This window comes from Procambarus clarkii, chromosome 22, assembly GCF_040958095.1.
Source record: "Procambarus clarkii isolate CNS0578487 chromosome 22, FALCON_Pclarkii_2.0, whole genome shotgun sequence".
NCBI lineage: Eukaryota > Metazoa > Arthropoda > Malacostraca > Decapoda > Cambaridae > Procambarus > Procambarus clarkii.
This window is the reverse complement of record NC_091171.1, coordinates 47,389,752-47,408,278: the sequence shown is the minus strand read 5'-3', so window position 1 is coordinate 47,408,278 and position 18,527 is coordinate 47,389,752. Positions and strand designations below refer to the sequence as shown.

The following is an 18,527-nucleotide window of genomic DNA, read 5'->3' as shown; positions in this document are numbered from 1 at the left end:
CATGGCATCTGTAAATTGCTAGCAAGTTCAAGAACAAATTCAATATGGTACATGTAAATTGGTATCAAATTAAAAAATATATTTCAGTGCAGTGTAACTATTTCTCTTCAACAGCACCTGTTATGTCTGGACAATCTCAACTTTTTATAACAAATATTACACAGTTATTGGTAAATCGTGCCACAAATTTACTCATGGTACAGATAGTTCACCTGTCTGACTAGAAGGGGAAGAGTTTGGGCCATCTGCCACATGCTGTTGCTGCCAGTGTGAGGCGTGTCTTTTGGGCCGAGCTGCTCTGTTGCTGACTGGCTCCTCACTTAGAGGTGGACTTGAAGGTGAAGGCGGCTTGGGAGACTCTTCTCTTACTAACTGATTCTGAGACTCTTCTTGGCCCTGCACAAGCACAATCATGTTAGCCATAAAATAATTATGTTTTATATTAAAGCAAAGTACTGTAATATACAATGACACCTCGGCTTACGAATGCCCCTCTTTATGAACTTTTTAGGTTACGAGCCCAATTTCTTTGGAAAATTTGAATCTGGTTACGAAGTTTGCCTCGGGAAACGAGTTTGTTGATACGCGAACGTGCCAACCTAGTGCATGGAGGTATGGCGATCGTGCCTCAGTTTACCAGTGGCTCCCACCTAGTGACAATCGTGCCCGAATTCTTTGTAAAGAATTTCAGTGTTTTTTTGATTTTTGGGTATTTTAACATAAAAGTAATTATTACATATCTTGCCATGGGTTATCTTGAGATTCTTATCTTGAGATGATTTCGGGGCTTAGTTTCCCCGCGGCCTGGTCCTTGACCTGGCCTCCACCCCCAGGAAGAAGCCCGTATCAGCTGTCTAACTCCCAGGTACCTATTTACTGCTAGGTAACAGGAACATCAGGGTGAAAGAAACATTTTGCCCATTTGTCTCCGCCTCCACCAGGGATCGAACCCGGAACCTCAGGACTATGAATCCGAAGCGCTGTCCACCCAGCTGTCAGGCGCCAGGTCCCAAGAAAGTCAGTGGTTAGGTTCAGCCTAAGAAAATAATTGTGAGTAGAGGCAGCAGAGGATGTCCCTTCCTCATTAAGAAAATGCATGAAGTATGGAAAGAACTGCAAAGTTTTGTTGAAAAAACTCAACCAGATAAAGCAGGGAGTTGCATTGACCTTTTAAATGATAATGTGAAGTCTTACTACAGACAAGTGTTAAAATGTAGGGAAAAACAAGTGTCTTTAGACAGATTCTTAGTATGACAAGCAAGCAATGAGCCACAAGCAGGTCCTAGTGGTATGCAGGCAAAATGTGCCAGAGTGTGTACCCCAGAGAAGTCATCACTGCTTAATGTTATAATGGAAGGGGACTCCCCTTCCAAACAGTAACACCTCTCCTCCTCCCACCTCCTCACTGTCTTCCATATGCCAACAGGAGTCATCAGTAAAGGTAAGTAATAACTTGTACATACTTTTGTACTGAAGATTTGGGTGAATTAGGTATAAAATTTACTTTGATGTTAATTTTTGGGGGAGTCTAGAACGGATTAATTCATTTTCCATTATTTCTTATGGGGAAATTCGCTTCAGTTTACGAATTTTTGGGTTACAATCCATGTCTGGGAAACAAATTAAATTTGTAAACTGAGGTACCCCTGTATATACATAGTCAATACTGAATAAATATTGCTGAACATAAAAAACCAGCATTGAATGCAATGAAACGCTATTTTCTGGACGAGACCCGGAGGCTCCCCGGAACTATCCAGACTGATATGGTTATGCATTATTAGACTTTGGCATCAGTCAATGTGACGAGTTCTAGGCCTACCGGGGACCACGAGCCAAAACCTGGCCCCCTCAGAGCAGCACGAGGAGCAATGGCCTATAGAAATGCACATGTGGTTATGGAGCATTCTATGTCTGCCATTGTCCGGGTCAAGTACCCAGAAAGGTATGCATCCCAAAACAAACCCTTATTCTGGTTGAAACTACTACTGAAAGTGAACCAAGTGGACATAACTCCCAAATGAAAATGAGCAAATGTCAAAGCCAAATGGAAGGCAATGAAAGCGGTATGCCTGATGCCCCACAACAAAACCAAGCTAGTCCCTGAACCCTGGATGAATCGGGAGGTCCCAGTACGTGTCCTGGAGGTTCAGGAACACCATCCAGCAGCAAGCAGCAGCTTGCTTCTTTGCTCCAGCAGAAAATGGTGCAGATACTTATATATAATCTGTGTATATAGTGTAATAACCGCAAAAGTACAGTATTTGTTTATTGTTTTATGAACCTAATAATTGAATCACTAATATGCACACCATAATTTTGAATATAGCGATGATTCACTCATTTTATTATATAAATATATCACACTATGCACTTATGAATAATATTACTGCAAAAAAACTAAGAAAAAATCAATCGGAGACATTGAATTAATTAGGTAGTAATATTTTTGTGGCAACTCCCGCCTGACAGCTGGGGTGGAGCAGACTTTCTCTGGTGCCTGCTCTGTCAACGCCTCCTTTTTTGCCAGACTTCCCCGCCCTACTGCGGCCAAAATATGCCACTTACGATTTTTTATTATTTTTCCCCATGATCAGGGAACACAAATGAACACTTTTATTAGAGGGATTTATTTATTTTTTGTTTTTTGTTTTTTCACCTGTGGGTGTTGAAGGGAAAATAGTCCAGAGTAGCTTAGGGGTTAACCAGATAGGGTTTGTTTTGGGGCGCCTACCTTTCTGAGTGCCCGACCTGGTCGACGGCAGAAATAGAATGCTTCCAACCACACAGGGCACACAGGGGTTTCTATAGGCCATTGCTCCTTGTGCATCTCTGAGAGGGGCCAGGTTCTGGCTCGTAGTTCCCGGTAGGCCTAGAACTCCATTCGCTTTGACTGATGTCAGGGGTCTAATATGTTCATATCAGTCCTGATAGCTCCAGGGAGCCGATGTGGCTTTCCCCCCCCCCCCCCCCCCCGCCCCCCAGAAAACGGTATAAATAGGCAATCTGAGAAGCTTAGGTGGTGTCAGACAAATAGAATAAGTTAAGTAATTATCAAAAGAAAGCACCAAGGTAGAATAGGTAATGCAAATGATACAGAAAGATGTGAAGTGCAAATATTAGAAATTTCAAAATCTATGAGTGTTTGCCCAAGATGGTGTGTCATATTGAATGAATGGTGAAGGAAGTGCATGTTTGTTCAAATTAGTTTTGAGGGTAGGAGAAGAGGAAGACTGAGAAAATAGGCAGATATGGCAAGCAAGTATGAGGAAGGTGTGATTCAAAGCGTACAGCACAGGATGTTGTGGGGAATGTGGTCAAGCGACAGCAGTGTTTGAAGAGAGATTGATTGTTTTATTTGCATGTGACAATTGTTGACAAATGTAAGCCTAGTCTCATGAAGTGCTGCTGTGGATGACTTGCTGAAGTGAGAGTCTGTTATCGTCTTTTTCTGCAAAACTAAGTAAAGTGTAAGATATGGTGAATAGACAAGTTTAATATTTTTATGATACTGTATTTAACTTTCATTTGCCTTAACTTCTCCCATTTTTCCTCCAGACTATTCAACTCATCCCCATAAAGATCGGACACAAAATAATATTTATAATAATAATCACAATGATGATAAAAAAAAGGATAAGGTAAATACAGTGTATGACATAAAAGTTATATAAAGAATAAAAATGCAAAGTGGTTTTAACATATAGGAATTACCTGATCTTCCCCTTCATCATTAGATATATATCCCAGTAGCCGAGCATCACGGGGAGAAGTGGAATAAAACTCGAAGCTGGATGCCAGTGCCTCATCCACATGGCGATGTCGTTCCCTGATTGTTTCATATGCACTCTCTGACCCAGAGCTGGTCCAAAGTCGTGCTGGAACTCTCCTTGTCTCCTCCTGTGACTCTGTGTCATTGTTTTTGGGGTTATGGTCCTCGTGGTCTGACATAGATTCACTGGGATGACTGTCATGGTCATCCATGTATCCAGGAGGCTGGTTGGCCACATGGAAGATGCCTTGTTTGTCTTTATATAACCGTTCTGATCTTGTTGTGGAAGACAGCCAGTTGACTGAGCCCTTACATCCTCGACCTAGTTCTTCCTTGTGCCAGTTTGACTGTCGATCCTGTGTAAAACGATGGTCATTGTGACTAGAACATTCGTCAGAGGTGACAACTGTTGATGAAGTTTCTTGATTTTTTCCATCTCCAAGACCAAAATCCCAATCTCGGGGTCGAGTTGCTACAACCGAGGCTGACTCCAACTCGCCTTCCATGTTCTTTACTGTGGCACTTGTCTGCCTATATGGTCTGATCGCCTCCACTGGACTCTGAGGGTCTACAGTTTGACAAAGTTAAAAAAGTTTTTTATCTAAAAGATCTTTTAAAATGTTCAGTAAAATTAAATGAGAATAATAATAGGTGGTTAGACATAATGAAGGGCTCAGAAACACCCAAGATACTTAAACACAGACTACTGAACAATATTTTAAGGAGCATAAGCAACAAGAATGAACAAAACTAATCAGCCTAAAAAGTAAAGGAACATTACTCTAAAAAGTCCCAGAAAATTAGGTGACTAAGTTGCAGGACACATAAATGATAAAATGGGACTTAATCAAAGGAAACTGCAAACATAATAATAGTAGTTCTTAATTACTGTAGTAAATCAATGTCAGTTTCCTGATCAACATTTATTTGCCACAAAACACAATGGCATTAATGTTTAATAAATGAAACAGTTTAATAACCCTTATTTTTAATACCTTCACTGTTCCTATCACTGTTTAAATTATTTTCCCTTTTCCAGTCTTGGAGTTGATGTATAGATGGAGCTGGAGATGACAAGGAAATGTTTACATCTTCCAACTGCCCTTCAGCCTGGCCACGGGAGACCTCTGTTTCTGAATCAGGAGCCAGCAGTGCAGGAGAACCTCTCTCAGGGGTGGGGGCATGCTCGCCCTCAACCACCCCTTCGTCACATTCTGCAGCCATGACAGAAATTATATACATTTTCATTTTAATGTCAAGATCACAGATTTGGTAACTGATACTATTAACAAAAAAGAGTGATAACAATGTAAACTGCAGTTATACCATGAGACACAGCCATGAAGTATGTGCGAGTGGCCGAGGATGGACGATATGGCACAACAGTGACTGTGCTGCCTGGGAGGGTGTGCTCCTGCCTGCGTGTCACTGGCCTCCTGTCATCAACTGTAGTTCCACACTGATGATAATCTTCAGCTTTCATCATACCTTGAAATATTTTATAGATTTAGAGTTAATGAAGCAATATCAATAATCCTTTGTTTTCAATATTTTCCATCTATTTCATGTGGGTGTCTCCCTTCTCCACCTCCCTCATGTAAGCGGGAACACACTAACAGTAGAACGGTGATGGTGAAGAAATGTGTTTAATATACAGTACTTGACACTAATATGCAAAATTTTTTAAATGTACAGTATTTTACCTGTGCTTAACAAGTCTATTAAGAAGGAAAAGCTTTATGCTTCTTACTTATAAGTGAGTTCACATAAACATGGAAAGCCAGATAAGCAAAACTGAGAAATATAACAGAAAGGATGAACTATTGAAATTGCATATAATGGATTTAAATTTAAGGTGTTGAAAACTTAATTTTACAAAGATTCTGAAAGCCTAAAAACTGTACATAACAAAATTACAGTACAAAACTATGATTAAAGAGTACGTGAAAAGTAAATTTCTAAAGTTTAATAATCTACAAACAAGAACATCTGCTTACCTTGGGAAAGAGGAACATCCAAATCTTCAGGGCTATAAGCAGTGTGTTCACTCATAGTCTGAGGTCTCTGGTCACTGGTCTGAGAGTCTGTCGTTAGAACCTCAGATGTTTCAGAATTGAACGTATTTGAAGTATCTGTGTCATCTAGCCCAATTTCGCCAAACATACGCACAATTACACTTGCTACGCCTTGTTTCAGGCGGCATTCCTCCTCATTGGTTGAAGGTATGCCAATGAACTGAATATAGTCCTGAAGTTTGTTGTAGTCTTGTACTTTTTTCAGGGAGCCATTATCAAGAAGCACTCGAATCCGTTCTTTAAGCTTGACAGAGAGCGCTTGGAGAGAATTATTTGACGACTGAAGAGATACCTGACTCTCCAGAACAGACTCCGAGTCCTGTGGTGAGGCTCTCTGTCCTCCCACCTGTAGAGAGCTCGAGCAACTATTACTGTCATTGTCATTCCAATTATTCTGGTCTGCACTGCCTATCATGGATCTGCTGCACTTAATTATATTTTCATGGTTTTTGGCATTTTCACTATTTTTTCTGGCCTTTAAGTTAACAGGTTCACCATCAGAATAATGGTGCGAGGTGCAGCTGTCAACATCAGTGTCTTTCATGTCTGAAGGTGTTTCCATGTCAGAGCTGTCATGAGATTTTGAGCTGATGTTATTACCACTTGATGTCCAAGTTCTTCCATGGATATTTGTTTGACTCTCAAATGGTTGTAAGGAAGACTGTAAGATATTCTTAGTTTCTTCACTTACAGACTTAAGATCATTTTTTTTTCCTCTAGCATGTTGCTGCGATTTTTCTCCTCCAAAAGTACTACTGTTGCTTGCCGAAGCTTCCATCAGGGGAATAGGTGAAGCGCTGTGCAGTAAGGTACTGGTGCTTGTGGAAATATTGGCAATGCTGGATGATTCTAAAAATATCTCTAACTTCTTATTTTGATAGACTGCAGTTGTAACTGAAGAGGCACTTTCCTCAGCAACACTCACACTTCCTTCTACATTAACATTACTTTCAGACGTATTATGAGGAAGGGAGAGAGATTGCTGACTGCTGCTCCTCTGATATTGAGAAACCTTCACACAAGTTGAGGCAAGTTCTACTAAACTGCTTGATTTTCCTTCACTGTGGCGTTCTTGAGAAACCTTTCCGAATCTTTTATTAAGTATGTGGTCTTTATGCATCTTTCTTGAAGACAAGTCCACATCTTTGGTAAGGAACGACCGTCTCCGTAGTCTCCGCCTTGGGCTTTGTGAAGGGCTTGACAATTTGCTGCTCATGTCCTCATCACTTGAGGATAAATTAACCTTGTCTCTGGCTTTGTGAACCCTAAGCGAGCGAAAGGGTGATGAAACTACTCCTTCCATTATAGTCTGTCGGTTTATGCTAATGTTATTGCCTGCCTTTGTACTAGTGGATTTGGCACATTTTTTTGAGATCTTTTGTTTTTCCTTTACTTGAGTAGTTCCCTCAGGCTCTGTCCTCAACACAGATGCATAATTTCCAATTGCTATTCTCTCAAGAGTACTCAAGGACGTTACCAAATGTTCCTGAGCATTTCCAGAATAGCCAACATCAGCACCCGAGTCCCACTCCATCTTTCTGCTTGATGCAGCACTAGAAACCGATAAGGCTGAAGGTGAAGTAACACGTTCTGAGGAATCTGGATGGTTGGTTGACTCAACAGATATCATTGATGCCAATGAAATTTCTTGCTCACTAACAGATATTATAGGTGGGTAAAGTGGTGGCTGACTCAGAAACTGATCCCGATTAACGTGAACTTGTGAATCTATTCCTGGCTGAAGTTCCAGTGAAGCTTTCATATCCTGCATTCTATCTCTGACAGTGTTCTGAAACTGTCTAAACTTTCCCCTGGGACTGATAAGCCCTCCTACCACAAATACTGGCTTTGGGCATGATTGTGATGTTGAGGACTCTGATATTATTGAAGGCGACAACAAAGGAGTGTCTAAGGTCTCGTCTGTTTCACATCCTTGAATTTCACCCCGACTCATATCCAAGACAGTATTTACACTGTCTGTATTTTCTGACTGACTACCAAGGGATCCTGGTTGGGCTTCTGGAGTAGAAAAAGTACCTTTCGCAGATTTTAATGGTAATCGTTTTTTACTTTCATCTTCTGATTCTTCACCATCAGTTGACCCCAAGTCTTTCCGTGAGGTCTGAACCAAGAGCTCGTCGCTCTGCCCTACTACTGGAGGTCTAATGCTATTTTTTAAATTTTTGTTTTTCAAATTATTTCCTGTAGCAACTGCCAAGTCAACATCAGCCTCTGGTGTACTTAATCCAGCAGGAGAATTACGTTCCATGTCCTCCAATCCACTAGGGGTTACATTACCCAAAGATGCTTGAAGTGATGGTGTACCACTGTCAGCCCCTTCCACAGCATCACGCACTGGGCCAAGAGCTTCATTATCATTGTCCCCACCAGCACCCCACTCTAAAGGCTCTGTGTCAGAGTCACTGCCATAGTAAGCATGAACTCCACCAGGCACCATGAACCCTTCATCTCCACCTGACGAAAAAATTAATTCATTATCAGGGCTTACAGGAAAATTTGTGTTCAACTTAGGTGGCTGTCTTGATGCACTTGAAAACATTCCAACCCCAGCTACAGGAGGACAGTCAGAGCCAGGTGTCTCTCCCCTCTGGCCTGAACATTCTCTGATTCCTCTACATTGCTCTACATCATTCCTTGTTCCTTCACTTTCTCCAGACTGGATATTCTCACTTATATCTCCACTTCTCTCGGTCTGATTTATATTTAATGAGTCTCTGTTCAAAGATGGATTTCTATTCAGCAAAAAGTTATTTCCTACTGCTGAAGAATCCAGAGAAGAAACACCTTCAATTTCTTCCCTCACACCAAGAGAAGAGGAATCCTGCTGTTGCACCATGCTAACTTCTTGGCTCAACTGGAAGTGCTCTGTAGCTGTCATCTCTGGCACTAGAGCGACCCACGTCTCATTATCAATATCATCCTCCCAAACATTGTGGTCAGTGTCACTGGAAGTGTGAGTGCCACCTCTACCACACTTAGCATGACAGGATGGGCTAAAATAAACTTCTGGTAAGCCATCATGCTCTTCCATTCTTTCTGAAAGTCATCAATTGCATTTATAATAATTTGTGTTTACAGTATATAAAATTACATGCATTTGATACATAATACAATGGAGAATTCATAAACACAATGTAAGTTATATAAAGCCACTAATACACTGTGAGTTTCAAGCATAAAAATTTAATAATGCTGTACAGTACACTGTACCAATAAAATAAACTCAAATATGCTTTCAAAATATACATATAATCAGTACATTATCATATATAAAATTTCATATCTTTAGAAAATATATGCTTTCCTCATCAAACCTATGGTATCTGTATCTGGGGTTCTACAACCCAAAATTACCTTCAACCCCTAATTACTCAACATAACTCAGCAATTAGGACAACAACAAACTCCAGTCCCAGACAACACTCATCTCCCATACTGAAATTTTTCAATGTGTTCAGCACCGAGTCACTGTGCATTGAGTTACTGCACATTGTCTCAAGTGTGCTCAATATCCATAAAACTCTACACTGGAACATTAATCCTTACCTTAAGCACTTCCTAGAGGGCTGTAACAGAACCCAGGGCATCACACAAGAAACAAATATTTTTCTGATATTACAACAGTGTGACTTAACCAAAGAAGAAATGCTCTGCAAATCGAGGACCCTAAACTATGGAATGACCTCCCTAATGATATTAAAAACTGTACTTCTCTTGCCCAGTTTAAAAGAGAAACTAAGAACTACCTTATTCACTTTATGTAACCAATTTTCCTCACCTTTTCTTATCCTACATGTCAACCTGTGTTTTGCTGTTATTGGAAACATTAATTATAAATTCTACATATACTGTATACTGTTATTAAATATCACAAAAATTTTATATTTTTCTAAATCTCATTTACAATTTTATAATTAGTAGCTATGAATTGTTAAAAATAATGTCTGTTTATAAATGTCTTTTTTTATACAGTAATTATCAATTATTTAAAATCTTTCATCAATTCAAAAAACCAGCATTGAATGTAATAAAACGCCACTTTCTGGGCTCCTCAACTCGAAGTCGAGACAACTGGCTGCAACCGCCGACCCAATGTGACACATGTCCGACTAGGGCCAGGAACATTGACCAGGAAGCAAATGGCCAAGACATATTACTAAAGACGGCAGCCAACGCAGCAAACTTACGAACATCATGGGCATGAGCTCACAAGGATAGACCGCAGGCTGGCTGGGCCGAAAAATCCTGTGGACAACCTGGGAGACCTGAACCCTGGAATAGGGAAGAAGGGAAACCGGGTCAATCCAAAGTGCGTCCCCGGCCACCGAGGCTGTGGTGCACTGGTAACGGCGAAGCGCCGCAACCGGAAGCAACACATGATGCACCCCCGGTCAAACCAACCAAGCAACAGCAGTCTCATTCTTCGCCAGAAAAGAAGACGGCTGCAAATGAACAAACCTACCATCAGGATCAAAAGAGCAGAAACCTCTGCGCCGGAGGAGAGCATGAAGCTCCCCAACCTGAACCCCAAAAGCCAATGCCAAGAGCCTTCGAAAAACAATCTTGAACCGAAGGGGCCACAACAAACCAATGAGAAAAGAGATAAGAGAGCACCTGGTCCAATGACCAGGACGGCTCACGTGGCCCATGAGCAGGCCGGAGGTGAAACAATGCATAAGATAGCTTACGGAAAGAAGCAGAAGTAACATCCAACCTGAATGCAAGCTGAAGCGGTTCTGCCAGAGCCGCACGATATGAGGCGGCAGTACATGTATTCGGCATAAAATGACAGTCCTGGAACAACCAAGAAGGAAGGGCAAGACAACCCGATCCAAAGCAGATGAAAACCTATGAAAGGACAAGAAATAACGAAAGGACCGCCAGGAGACTTCGTACTGCCGCCGAGACGAAGCAAACAGGTAGGACACCATCAACGAAGCCATCTGCTCACCATACAAATGGTGACATACCCACGTCAGAAAGATCAGACACGAAAATTTGAGAAGATTGAAGCAGCTATGTAATGGACTAGCCTGATCCGCTGGAAGAGGCAGAGCCGTAGGCAGACCCCTGGGTTCAAACACCGAGAAAGCAGCGCCTGAAATCAATGCTGGGCCGGCCACCAAGGGGCCAACAGGACTACTCTCCCTTAGTAAGTCTCCAAGCGAGCCAGGACATGAAGCAAAAGCGAAACCGAAGGAAAAAGGTACAGGTAAACCACCTCGACCAGTCTTGCCTGAAGGCATCGACATCGTTCAGCACCAAGGAACTAAACCCCAAAAAACCCGAAGAGGAAGCCAGCGACGCAGCAGCTGACGTAAGGCACCCGGAGACCAAACCCAGCGATCGCTTGAGAGGAGAAAGGGACGTCCGCAAAGGAACCAGAACAGCTGATGAAGCCAAAGCCGACACGGCAGGTAGACCAGCACGGCAAAGTTCAGTCTCGCACACAAACCTTCCAGCATCCACCTTGTGACCCGGGAGCCCTCCGGAAACAGCTGAAGGTGGGACTGCAGCCGCAGCAGAGCTTCCGGAGGGAAGAGACAAGGAAGCTGTCCGAGAATCCCACACAAGATCCAGCCAGATCCGAACCTGGGAGGGAACCAGATGGGACTTTCTCCAGGTCACCAAGAACCCGGATCTGGCAAGTTGGGAAAGAACCAAATCCCTGGCGAGCAGACACATGCACTGGTTGGGAGCCCACACTAGCCATTCGTCGAGGTAGGCCAGAACCCCTAAAGCCCTAAAAGTTTATTTATTTATTTATTAAATCTAAAGGTTTATTGACCCCTAAAAGATGCAGACGGGCCACCACGACTCTGGTAAGGCATATGAAAACGCATGGCGCCAGATTCAAGCCAAATGGAAGGTAACGAAAGCAGTAAGCCAGATGCCCCACAACAAAACCGAGCCAGTCCCTGAACCCCAGATGAATCGGGACATGCCAATAAGTGTCCCGGAGGTTCAGGGACACCATCCAAGCATCCGGCTCCAAAAGAAGACAGACTAGGGACGGAGTAATCATCGAAAAGGATGACTGCTCACAACAGTTGCCTAACTCATGAGTACAAATTTACTGCTAGGTAACCAGAAGCATCAGGCGAAAGGAAATATGCCCAACTATTTCTGCCCCACCCAAAGTTTGAACCTAGAATCCTCAAGTCGTAATTAGAGAATGACGACCACTGTACTAAATTGTTAGGCTAGAATGTATTAGGGTTAAGTTGGCTTGGGTTGCGATGATTTAGGGTGGTTTGGGTTAGGGTTGATTAGGTGTGTTACAGCTGGGGTGGGTTAGACTGGTTTGGGTTGGGGTGCATTAGACTGTTTTGGGTTAGTGTAACTTATATTGGTTTGGGTTGGGGTGGGTTAGGTTTGTTTTAATTTGATTTTAGTCTGGGTTAGGTTTGTTTGGTTTGGGATAGATTTGGGCAGAGTTCGGGGTTGGATAGGTGGGTTTCGATTGGGTTAGGCTGGTTTGAGTTCGCCAACCATGCGGACAGTTGAATAAAGTTGTCTCACGACAAACGGGCAGCAAATGCAATAAGTTTCTCGGCAAACCTCAGGTAGAGTCAAAGTTAAACGTCCCCAACCGTTTTGTGAACGGTGTGACGTCAGTTGTTGTTGTTGTTGATGGGTTGGGGGCAGCTACAGCACTGGGCCCTCTCTCTATCCCCATCTATATCTGATGGGCGCATCCGATCCCACGATCGTCGTCGCCCCTAAATCAACACAACAACATCTATATCTGACCTAAATGTCAGTTTATTTATTTATTTATTCATTTATTTATATACAGGAAGGTACATTGGGTTGTCGGAGTACATAATATTGGTAATTACCTAAGTGTAGTTACAGGATGAGAGCTACACTCGTGGTGTCCCGTCTTCCCAGTACTCTTGGTCATATAACGCTTTGATATTACTGACGGTTTTAGCCTCCACCACCTTCTGACCTAACTTGTTCTTATAATCTAGCAAAGCCACTAATACACATAACGTTTCGGGCAGAACCGTGCTGAACATACTCCACACATTCTCTTGTATTGTTGTACCAAGAGAGACAATTTTACCAGTCTCCGTGGTGCAGTGGTAAGACATTCGACTGGCGTTCCGCGAGCGCTTTGTCATGGGTTCGTATCCTGGCCGGGGAGGATTTACTGGGCGCAAATCCTTAACTGTAGCCTCTGTTTAACTCAACAGTAAAATGTGTACTTGGTTGTAACGATTCTTCGCGGCAGAGGATCGTGTTCCAGGGACCTGCCCGAAACGCTACGCGTACTAGTGGCTGTACAAGAATGTAACAACTCTTGTATATATATTAAAAAAAAAACGGCACTTTCCTGCACCTTGGGAGATTACACCCTTTCCAATTTTAATCCCTCCTTTTCCACCCAAGAAGCAAATTAGAGATCAGTCCAAGCTTCGTCTTGAGGCAAACCTCAACGCCTTAAGCCATATTGATGCTCTGTCCACAGAGCATTCTCTCTCTCAAATCATATACACTGATGGTTCCCTACACTGCCCCACGGGTGCAGCTGGAAGTGCAGTTGTTCTGACAATGGGTGATGGCTTATATTTTGAGTGGAGAGTCCATATAAACAACTGGGTCCCTACCCTTCAGATCGAACTATTTGCCTTGCTTCTTGCACTGAAATGTGTACAACTCTCCAACTTGATACATTAATTGTAAGTGACTCTTTATCATCCTTAATTGTTCTCAACTCTTTAAGACATAACTGTAACATGCTCGTGTCTGAAGCTAGACACAAATACAACAAAATTATTAATGATGGGAATAGAGTCCATTTCATAATGGACTCTATCTTATGTTGACCTCCGAATGCATGATAGAGCTGATGAGTTAACCAAAGAATCTGCCTTTAAAGAAGAAGCTGAGTTTAACTTTGGAGTGTCAATAAGCAGACTGGGAGCAATAGTACACCAAGAACTTCAACAAAATCTTGTAGATCTGAGGCAAAGTGAAATTGATACCAGTAATTCCATCTATCATCATACTATCATGCAAGAGGAGCCACACATCTATGGTTCATCCAATAAAATAAGCAGACTTCTAGATGTTACTACTGCTCGGCTTAGACTCGGTTACAAGTATCTCTGGGAATTCTCATTATCTGCTGATGTAGACCTGACCAAATGTAAACTGCGTCAACAAAATTATTCGCACACCCTCCGTCACAATGTGATGGAGTGCGAAAAGATACGTAAATTCAGAGACAATTCTACAACCAATGTTCCAGCAATGTGTAAATATTTCATTCAAAATGATCTGCTACGAGAAATTTTAGCCAAATATCTCCAGTTTGCTAACTGTAGGTAGTAACTAAGTGATTGTAACCTATCCACCGCTGCTTGATTCACCATACAGCCCCTTTATATTTACTTCTAGGTGAACAGAGGAATCAGGTGAAAGGAAAGTACATTTACATGTACAAGAATGTAAGAACTCTTGTATATATAAATAAAAAAATAAATAAATAAAATGTGCCAAACCAACTAGTTTGGTCTTGCTCGGGAATCCGGTTGCGAGCCGAAGACGTCGATTAATTAATAATGTTTTCACAAATATTTCCTTAAAATTGAACTTGTAACATTAAGTATTATATGTATTTATTTATTTTAAGCCTAAACCAAGGCTATAAATTAAGAGCTGATAAATGACCTTTAAAAGAAAAATTAATCCGCAGGCATGCGGGCGCCTGCAAGAACGTCTACTCCCCCGCGAGCGGCCGCTGGCGACACCCTCAGGTGAGTCTCGCCAGGTTTACCAGGTGCTGGGGCTCAGGGGGCTCCCCTGGGGCACTCCCCCAGGTGCACACGGGACCCAGGCAGTGCCAGCAGTATAGGGTCTGGGGGTAAACAGGGGAGGAAGGTTGGCGCCTGCTTACCGGGACGTCGTTACTATTCCTCATATCCCCCATTGTGGGAACAGCGGACTTATATAAGGCCCACGTAGCCAGACAATCCTGTTGTGGTAGTAATTATATTAAGGATGAGGACCATAGTACATATACTGACGTACAACACAATTAGAAAGTAGAAATCGGTACTATTGAATTTGGACAAACCCGAAAACGATTTTCTACTTAGGTTGCAAAGACAAACTAACCTAACCTTCCTAGGCCTTATACACTCCTGAGGCCTAATATAGTTCATGTGTGCGCTATACTAGGCCTAGGAATATTTAGTTTTTTTGCTTCATTTTGTCGCCCTATAAAGGGAATAGTAGCAAATTCTTCTATCTAATAGCCTAGTAAAGCAATGTTTGTACTATGGTGCAGATAGTTACAAAAACTACTACCTAAACAGGAGGATGGGTTGATTTAGGCCAAAGACACATTTTTCAGGATGCATCCAACAACAGTTGGCGAACTCCCATGTACCTCTTTACTACTAGATGAGCAGAGTCATCAGGTGAGGGGAAACTTGACCAGACTCTTCAGTCCTGCCGTGGGAATCGAACCTATGACCTTTTTGAGTATGAATTGGCCACACTCGTCACTAACCACAAGTCTGTTGTAGACTTCCATCTGGAGCAGCGGAGGGGCTGCACGCTTTCTAACTTCAAAATTGCTTTTAAATACATGGATGCCGAAATACTAGAGAAATTGTTCACGACTTTTGTTAGGCCAAAGCTAGAATATGCAGTGGTTGTGTGGTGCCCATATCTTAGGAAGCACATCAACAAACTGGAAAAAGTGCAAAGACATGCTACTAAGTGGCTCCCAGAAGTGAAGGACAAGAGCTACGAGGAGAGGTTAGAGGCATTAAATATGCCAAAACTAGAAGACAAGAAAAAGAGGTGATATGATCACTACGTACAAAATAGTAACAGGAATTGATAAAATCGATAGGGAAGATTTCTTGAGACCTGGAACTTCAAGAACAAGAGGTCATAGATTTAAACTAACTAAGCAAAGATGCTTAAAAAAAATAAGAAAACTCACTTTCGCAAACAGATTGGCAGACGGTTGGAACAAGTTAAGTGAGAAGGTGGTGGAGGCCAAGACCGTCAGTAGTTTCAAAGCGTTATATGACAAAGAGTACTGAGTAGATGGGACACCACGAGCGTAGCTCTCATTCTGTAACTACTCTTGGGTAATTACTCTGTTTGCAAAAGAAAATTGTCAAATATTTTTTGGCATCTTTGCTTAGTTTAGCTTGAATTTGTGTCCTCTTGTTCTTTGTCAGTTTGCTTTATGATTATCAGTTTTATCATCCTGATTCCAAACCTGCAATGCCATTATGTTAACTTTTCAAGTGTTGTCAATTATTAACTCTCTTACATTCAGGTGTTCTTTCACCAGCTCAGCCACACCTCCACCCTTCCTAGTTTTCCTGTCACGTCTCCAAACTGAGTAGTCTCTTGGGGAATACCACATCATTTAAAATATTTTCTTCAAGTTTTGTCTCTGAAAGTGTAGTGTAGGGAGGAGAGGAGTATGCATGGATTCTGCCTAAATGCTCATTTTGCTGGTGGTAAACCTTCCTAGGTGAGTTGATAGTGGTTGGTCAACCTATATATGAAAAGATAAATAAAGTAAAAAATACCATTAAAAATTGGAGAGGTGTAGCAATTAGTAGTATTAGGCATCCATCAATCATAGGAGACTATGGAGTTGCGTTTTGCTCCTCTTAAGGGTGCAAAGCCAGGGTGGTGATATGGAGAAGCTGTCACCCATGCAGCAGGTCCCCCTCTCTCCACGACGTCGAAAGTCTCCATTGGAAAGGCAAACGCCAATACGATTGGTTCCACAGCCGTCGCAGGAACTGTTTTTGTTTAATATTAATTTGTGCCTTAATCCACCACTGTGTAATATATGATTGACTTTACCTAGCCACATTACAGTACAGGGAGTGACAGGTTTGTTGAGGTTGAACTTGGTTAAACTTAATTAAATATGATATTGCAAAAAACTATATACTGTACATGAATGTGAAAGGGACCACACTTGCATTCATTAATTGTTCCACAGGTTCTGTCTTCAGGTTCAAGTTTACTCTGCATTCCAGTTTCATTTCCAGCATTGTCTGTCATAAGGATCAAACAGGATAAGAAAAGAATTTATAAATTGAACTTCAACACTTATAAATATGGTAAGGTACCAGTCTCTAGTTTTTATTACTTACTGTAATAATATAGTTTTATTGTACATTGAATAGGTTTGAGGTTTAGAAATCCAGCATACAGCTGATAACAGTGGGAAAGCAAGGTGGTGATAATTTTTATTCATAAATTTTTAGTACTAGATCCTTCATGATATTAATTTGAAAAATGGTACAATCTGATGAATACCCTTTGTTGAATTACAGATGCAGTTCATGTTGTTATTCAGTCGCCAAGGCAAACTACGCCTTCAAAAGTGGTACGAAGCTCACCCAGATAAAGTTAAAAAGAAGATCACCCGAGAACTCATTTCCACAATCCTTGCTAGGAAACCAAAGATGTCTTCATTCCTTGAGTGGAAGGACTTGAAAATTGTTTATAAGAGGTAACCTTCTAACTATATTTTTATGTACGAACTCAAAATTTTGACTTACTGTCTATTGAATTTTAATGTACAGTGGTACCTCCGTTTTCGAACTGAATCTGTTCCTAGAGTCGGTTCAAAAACCGAAATATAAGAAATAATGTTTATTTCCCGTGAGAAATAAAGTAAATTGAATTAATCCGTTCCACACCCCCAAAAATATTAACCTAAAAATACATTTATACATACTACTACAGTATTTATATTTTGTACAACAGTATGTACTAGTATATCTTACCTTTATTGAGGACTCTTGTTGGTGTATGGAAAACAGTGAGGAAGGTGGGAGGAGGAGAGACGTTAGTGTTTGGACGGGGAGTCCCCCCTTCCATTACAACACCAGTGATGATATTTCTGGAGTTCTCTTTATCTTACATTTTGCAGGCATACAACTAGGACCTGGTTGTGGGTCACTGCTTGCTTGTCTTACTACGTCTGTCTGTCTATCTGCCTTGCTTTTCTTACTATGTCTGTCTATGTAGTTGTGTCTGTCTATAGACACTTTTTTTCCCCTACGTTTTAACACTTGTCTGTAGTGGGAAATCTCGCACTCTCACTATGAATGATCTCTTGTTTTTTCTGCATCGCCAGCCTCACAATTATTTTCTTAGGTTGAACTTTACCACTGACTTTCTTGGAACCCATGGCGTGATATATAATAAGAACTTTTTATGTTCAGAAACCTAAAAGCATAAAAAAATGAAATTTGTCACAAAGAATTCAAGCACAGTCATCACTAGGCAGGGGAGACACTGGTAAACTTAAGCGTGCCACGCGCTTGGTCGGCCCTTACATGTATCAACAAACTCGAGCACCAAGGCAGACCTCGAGTACCGAATCAAATTTTTCAAAGAAATTGAGCTCGAGAACCAAAAAATTCGAAAACGGGCATTAGAAAACTGAGGTTCCACTGTACTTTAAGTTGTGCAAAGTTTTCCATAAGAAGCCAACTGCTGGTCTCTACCCACCTGCATCTAAACTATACAGTGGATACAACAATAGATTGAATGAAATGGATTTTTTTTTGGCTTGTCTTCAGATGTATAATTAATAGTTAAATAAAATGCTGAAACATCAAAGGTATCTAATATTAAACAATAGAGATAAA

At 41.5% G+C, this 18,527-nt stretch overlaps 2 protein-coding genes across 7 annotated transcripts in view; one reads left to right on the top strand and one right to left on the bottom strand.

Annotated features, from left to right (window-relative positions):
• LOC123759406 (serine-rich adhesin for platelets) overlaps positions 1–12,558 on the bottom strand; it is a 29,612-nt gene extending 17,054 nt beyond the window's left edge. The window contains exons 1-6 of the mRNA XM_045744419.2: positions 12,430–12,558; positions 5,770–8,904; positions 5,099–5,260; positions 4,768–4,986; positions 3,715–4,340; positions 213–396 (exon numbers count right to left, since the gene is read on the bottom strand). Of these exons, the coding sequence (XP_045600375.2) occupies positions 213–396; positions 3,715–4,340; positions 4,768–4,986; positions 5,099–5,260; positions 5,770–8,899 (4,321 nt within the window). The 5' untranslated portion in view covers positions 8,900–8,904; positions 12,430–12,558. The remainder of the gene's footprint in view (positions 1–212; positions 397–3,714; positions 4,341–4,767; positions 4,987–5,098; positions 5,261–5,769; positions 8,905–12,429) is intronic.
• A 1,968-nt stretch (positions 12,559–14,526) lies between these two features.
• Positions 14,527–18,527, top strand: part of AP-1sigma (AP-1 complex subunit sigma-2) — a 59,761-nt gene continuing 55,760 nt past the window's right edge. For 4 of the 6 annotated variants that reach the window (XM_045744464.2, XM_045744453.2, XM_045744433.2 and 1 more), the window contains exons 1-3: positions 14,527–14,636; positions 16,865–16,985; positions 17,202–17,380. In XM_045744464.2, coding sequence (XP_045600420.1) covers positions 16,983–16,985; positions 17,202–17,380 — 182 coding nt within the window. In that variant the 5' untranslated portion in view covers positions 14,527–14,636; positions 16,865–16,982. The other 2 variants (XM_069328979.1, XM_069328978.1) reach the window with 2 other exon arrangements.